Source organism: Zonotrichia leucophrys, chromosome 2 (genome assembly GCF_028769735.1).
Source record: "Zonotrichia leucophrys gambelii isolate GWCS_2022_RI chromosome 2, RI_Zleu_2.0, whole genome shotgun sequence".
In the NCBI taxonomy this organism is placed as follows: Eukaryota; Metazoa; Chordata; class Aves; order Passeriformes; family Passerellidae; genus Zonotrichia; species Zonotrichia leucophrys.
The window spans coordinates 38783184-38789183 of NC_088171.1; the positions used below are offsets into that span (position 1 = coordinate 38783184).

The 6000-nt window shown below is 42.6% G+C and overlaps 1 protein-coding gene across 3 annotated transcripts in view; it reads right to left on the reverse strand.

Moving 5' to 3' along the window:
• The window catches only part of ZNF385D (zinc finger protein 385D), a 417872-nt gene extending 413712 nt beyond the window's left edge, over positions 1–4160 (reverse strand). The window contains exon 1 of one of the 3 annotated variants that reach the window (XM_064704620.1): positions 3950–4160. In XM_064704620.1, coding sequence (XP_064560690.1) covers positions 3950–4121 — 172 coding nt within the window. In that variant the 5' untranslated portion in view covers positions 4122–4160. Of the gene's footprint in view, positions 1–3565; positions 3710–3949 lie in introns of those variants that run through there. The other 2 variants (XM_064704623.1, XM_064704621.1) reach the window with 2 other exon arrangements.
• Between the last annotated feature and the right edge of the window lie 1840 nt (positions 4161–6000).

Sequence of the window (6000 nt, forward strand, 5' to 3'; positions counted from 1 at the left end):
CTCATAATCATTTATCCAGGTATAATTCAACATATTTGCATAAAACCAACTGATTTCATTGTGCTGGCTGAGGCACAGAGGACTTGCACTTGCCAGTCTAAATATGGCACATGTTGTGAGCTCTTTCTAAAGAAAATCAAATAAATTGAAAGTAATTGTTTTCTGTCTAAAACTGCACCTGTGTTGACAACACACTCCTATACATACATCCAGCACTATTTACTTGTGCTATTTCTCCCTGGTAAGTGTTTTTATACTAACTTTCGCATAGTTTTAAAAGAGATATAAAACATTGATTTCTCTCCAGAAGTCCTTTCTGGTGATACAAAGTAATTTAAAACTTATTTCTATTTCATAGCTTTTAGTCACAATCTTTCCATAGCTACTTCTCAAGGGAGGAGGTTTCCTCATACAAATATTTCAAAGTTTTCTCAAGCAGTACACTAAAATATTACTTTATGTACATATTTTTCATTATGTTTCTTCTTAATCTCTTCTGCCTAAAGAGAAACTGTAATAGAATTCTGGCTGCAGCTGTCAGTTTTCAAGTTCTTTGGAAATTTCACAGGTAAGTTGCCAATGATAACCCAACATTAAATAATTTTAAAATTGACTTTTTACAAGACTTAATATTTATCATCTCAACAGGATCTTGAACTTTTTGCTGGAATCTTGACAAGACTTCATTTACTGTATAGATCACAATGGGTGGGAATGCTAGTTCTGCTTTATATTGCTTTACATGGTATGAAACCAAAAATCCTGTAAAACAAGAACTTTACACATGAGATCACAAGGACATTTTCATATTTGTATTTTTAAATATCAGAAAAGTATAAAAAAGTCTACATAAGTCCTCCTGTAAAAGGTGAGAAGAATGTCAAAGCTGGAAAATATTTGTAACTTGACTCAGTTAAATGGCAGGTTTGCTCAGCTGCAACTCAATATGCACCCTGCCAATTTAGATCCTTAAGTGATGCCCAAATAAACATATCTTAATCCAAACACACACAGAAATATTGTGCATGGTCTGCAGATGGTGTCAATCATAACAGTGCTGTTGAGATCCATACAGCTATGACACCTTTTACCAAGGCAGGATGGTGGCCCATTGAAATGGTTTTGTAGCAAAAACAGACATTAGGAAGAAATACTACTTCCTAAGAAACATTATTTCCCAAATTTTAAAGTATTTCACATAGTTCTGTTGTGAACAGTTCCCACCTCACTTTGATAACTGAATGCAGGCAGGTATAAATGAATCCAACGTGTCAGTCTCCTTGCTAGTTAAAAATCATTGGCAGTTCATATACCACAATTTTACTTTTTTTTCACTGTATTTCACTTATAACCCCTCCAATGCTTTAGCTTAAGCATTTTAAGGAAATTCTCTGTTCCTGCATGATGAATTTATCAGCACCACTTACAGAAGCTGAAAATTACTTAAAAGTTCATTCTTGGAAAAGAGAGTGTTTCTGTAACTTTGAAAATTTTGTAAGCATACTAAAGGAATATCACATCTTTGGTTTTCGCCCCAATTATTTCCCTATAGCACACAATCAGTATTAAGGACATGCAGATTACTCTAATTTCATTTTTACCTTGCATTTGGAGCTGTCAAAGGTTAGTAAATGATCTGGTGACTAAGTCTAGTTCACTTTGCAAAGGCAATACAATAGAGTGCTTATTTTTAAATGACAGTTGAAAGGATGCAAAGTGCATGGGCTTCAGTGTAATTCAGTGTTCTATGTTTTTGCAGTAACTACTTAAACGTGAATTCAGTATGATATGATACTTTAGAAAACATTTATAAGAAGCAGTCCTGATAGACTGGATCATATCACACCTTTTTTCTTAAGGTAAATTAGAACCAAGTAATTTTATAACTCCATAACTGAACTAATTTAATTTAGAGCTATTATGATAATACATTAATCATAGCAGCATATGTAGGATTATAAACTTTGCCACAATTGCACCGCTGAATCAGCCAAATGTTTTCAGTTTGGCCCGACACCTCACACTACACAGTCTGTGGATTCAATTCTGGCTCCTCTTAGGTCAGTGGCAAAATTCCCACTGAATTCACTACATCCAGAATTTTATTTTGGTCTGTGTGCCTAGCTACTGTGTAATACCTACATATAACAGGTACCCAGCTTAATGGAATCCCATCAACATCAACATGTGAGTCCCTACTACCAGCATTACACTCAGAATTAATAGGATAAATATTTACAATTACTTTTAAACAACCACGTTTCTTCTCTAAATGGACAACACTTTTTTTTCCCTACAGAATTTATTTTAGATGGGTTTTGACATCCACTGACAAAATCTTTGTTCCAACTTTTGGTCTGTTTCCTCTTTTGGCTTGTGAAAGGGGCACAAAGAAGCAAAGTGGAAAAGGAGATGTTGCTGCAGAAGCACTCCAGCTCAGAAACACCCAGGTGACAGTCACCTGGAAGAAACACTGAGTTTGTTTTCATTTCAGACCTGCATTTGAGTGCATTAATTTCTTAGCAAGCATTTTCTTAAAATGCCAACACCTGAGGTACCAGGCTCCCCATCATCCCAACATTTTTTTTTAATCAAGATAACTGAAAAAGCTACAGCAACCTCCGGACTTGTAAAGAGTACAAATCACTCCTTCAGCCAAATTAGCTTCTCAGGAAAAGACACAAAGTTACTTTGGGGACTAACATAAAAAACAACAAACAAATGCAAATTGACGCAGAACTCAAGCACAAGCTGTTACTTTACCCTTGAAGTATTAGGTCAGAGACCCCTGCAAACCCACTTATCCGAATAGTGGATTTAAAACCCAATGGGGAACACACAGCTAGAACAAATTCTAGTGAGATTTCCAGACACTGCAACCAGATCCACAAACAGTTGGGTTTGTTCCTCACAGCAGAGATCGGTGACAGCCAAGCAGCACAGTAAGGAAACCGTACATGACAGCTTTGGCTCTGGGTAAACTGCATTCAGTGTTTAGCACACAAGGGTCATGAACCTCAACAACTGCTTTCAATAGTTCGTGAAACACCACTCCGCTCTATGTCTTCAAAGTCAGGATATGATTTTGGGAGAACTGTCTGTGAAGGCTGTTTAGCCTTCAAAGAGAGCATCTGTCTCCCGAACAAGTAAGGGAGGAGGAGACAACAGCACACAGGGCAATATTTTCAACAGTGCTTTCCGGGCATTAAGATCGTGAAAGCCAAAAGAGATTTCGGGGACTCTTCTCAGGTTCACTGGCGTTTGCCAGATGAGAAATGCTTTCTGCAAAAATTATCAAAGAAGCCGCTGTCAAAGCAAGATGCCAAAACGCGCGCGAACACCGTTCCTCTCCTTTCGCCTCGGCAAATAAAAGACATAAGGCGCAGCTCGGCGGAATTTGGGAGCGGGGAGCGCCTCTCCCTCCGCACCCGCTGGAGGGGAAAGGAGCAAAGGATCCCCTAGCCGCGGCCGGGCACTGCAAGTCCCAGGCAAGTTGGCCTCGCGGCTGCCCCGCGCGGACCTGGCGCTCCCGTCCCGCCGAGCCCCGCCGCGGCCGCCCCCTTACCGTGCCGGGGCTGGGGCTGGGGCTTGGCGCCCGGCGCCTTCTCCTTCCTGCCGCCCGCCGCGCTCCGCATCCGCCAGCTCGCCGCCCCCCTGCCCAGCGCGCCGGCCATGCCGCGGCGGCTCCGCGATCCCGCCGGGAGAGCGCGGGGGCGGCGGCGGAGCGCGGGACGCGCTGCCCGGCGGCGGCGGCGGGCGGGAGCGGCGCGGTCCCCGCGGACCCGCCTCCGCCCGGGCCGGTGTCAATCAGCGCGGGCGGGCAGCGCCCAGCCCGGGCAGCGCCGCCCCGCGCCCCCCGCCCCGCTCTCCGGGCACCCGAGCTGCCCCGGGCACCGCGCCCGCCCCCCTGCCCGGCCGGGTCCGTGCGCCGCCAGCCCCCCGCTCCTACCGTAGGGAGCGAGAGCATCGGAGGCGGCGGCGATGCGCTCCTGGGATGAGAAGAATTCCGCGCTTGGGAAATGACAGCCCGCGGCGCAAACCTCCTCCTGCCCGCCGGCAAGTCCTCCTACAGCACCTTCCCTGAAAAACATGTGTACGTTACCTCCTGCCATCAAAATCATTGGTTGTGCACACTCCTGACTCCATACCGATGAGTAACTCAACCTGAGATTCCCACTTCCCACAAGACCATGTGTGGTGAGACAACAGCCTGCCTCCCTTCCTCCCTCACCTCCGCGGAGCACCCTCTTCTTCCTCGCTAGAGTCCAGGGCACTCCTCCGGCCATCGAGTCCCCCCTCTGGGTTTGGCGAGTGGCCGCCAAAATTTCTGCAAAAAGATTATTGCAGTGCGAGAAACATAATGCACATAACTTTTGTTTGCAATTTTAGTAATAAATCTGCTTCCATATCAAATTATAGTAGAGACTGCAGCAGCCCTGAAAAGTTATTCCGTGGTTGATTTTTCATTTTTCATATATATATATATATATATATATAAATATGTGTGGTCAGCACTTCCACAAAATGTATCCTTCTTTCTATATGGACACGGAAATACAGAGAAAATGTATGCAGAATTTGCACTGATTGAAAGAGGAGGAGGGAGAGAGAAGAAAAATAAACCCTTCTTCATGTGCCACTCTATTCCACCACTGTTTCCTTGATTTCAAAAAACTTGTGGAGAAAGATAATTAGGGTTTGTTACCATCATTTTAAAACTTTATTTGGAAACTAACTCAGATCCAGGTTGAGATATTTTAATTAATATTTTGTTTTGAAAGACTCTTCAGCTTTGAAACTCAAACAGCCAAGGTGTAAAGGAGCCATAGCTGGCCCATAGCAACCCTGTTTTGTCCTCCAGTTAAAAATCACCCTCCTTCCACCAGCAGCCCCTGTTAGGCTCTCATCCATCCTGATCCCCAGGTGTCCCCCACCACCACCTTGCTGCCTCACCTGTGAATTGTGGCTCTCACAAGTGAGTCAGGAGTGCCAGAATTCTGCCAGAGCTGTTGGTGCTCCAACACGCTGCACCAAAAGTGATTTTCATTAGTGCTGGGAATGATTCATGTGAGCAAGGATCGCTGACCTTGACCTCACATGCACAGATACACCCTGTGGTGATGAATGTAATAGAATAAACAGTTAGATATGACTGCTTGCTCCCTCTTGCAGTGTTGTTCTTGCCCAACTCTATTGCTCTAGAATACAAATAGTGACTCATTTGCTTACCCTCATAACACCACATTTAGAAACCTGCTATTCATCTCCACTTGAAGGGTCTTGAATAAATATACTCCCAAAACGGCTGATTTAAATCACATATATTTTTATCACTTGACACTGTTTCTGTTGTTATTGATAAAGACTACACAAGTGGGTGTGTGGTGCATCATGTCACTGCTGAGGAAGTTTTTTATAGTGAATGGTCTTTTGTTAAATCTACTTTTATAAGAGTATTTACACAGGGGAGAAGGAAGGAAGAAAGAAAAACAAAAGGAAATACATCTGGGGATCTATCTCTTTTTGCTAAGAATAAGAAAACCCTACAGCAATTTTTTGGAATGCAAATGAAAAATAGAGTATAAAAAAGTGTTTTGTAGAGAGCAATATTTTTAAATTATGTAAAAATATATTCCATATAAAACAAAGTATCAGTGAGGAGGAAAAGTCTGCAGTAGTTGCATACAGATTTAATATTCCAGAACAGCCCTAATAAAAATGGAAAAAGAAAAATAAGACTTGTACCAGTCTTACATACCTATTTTGTCACTGTGAAAAGACGTCACTTTGCAGAAATTTCCGCAGCGTAAAAAACATATTTGCAGCCCCTCCCTGAAATATTGATTTTTCTATTATCAACATCAAATATTTTTCTTTTTTAAAGAGGGAGACAGGAGTATTTTAAATATTATCGTTCAGTTTACTACCAGTGACTTGACAGATCATCATGCTTCATCATTTGCCAACAAAAGGTGGAATCGGTACTATGAGAAGCCTCTG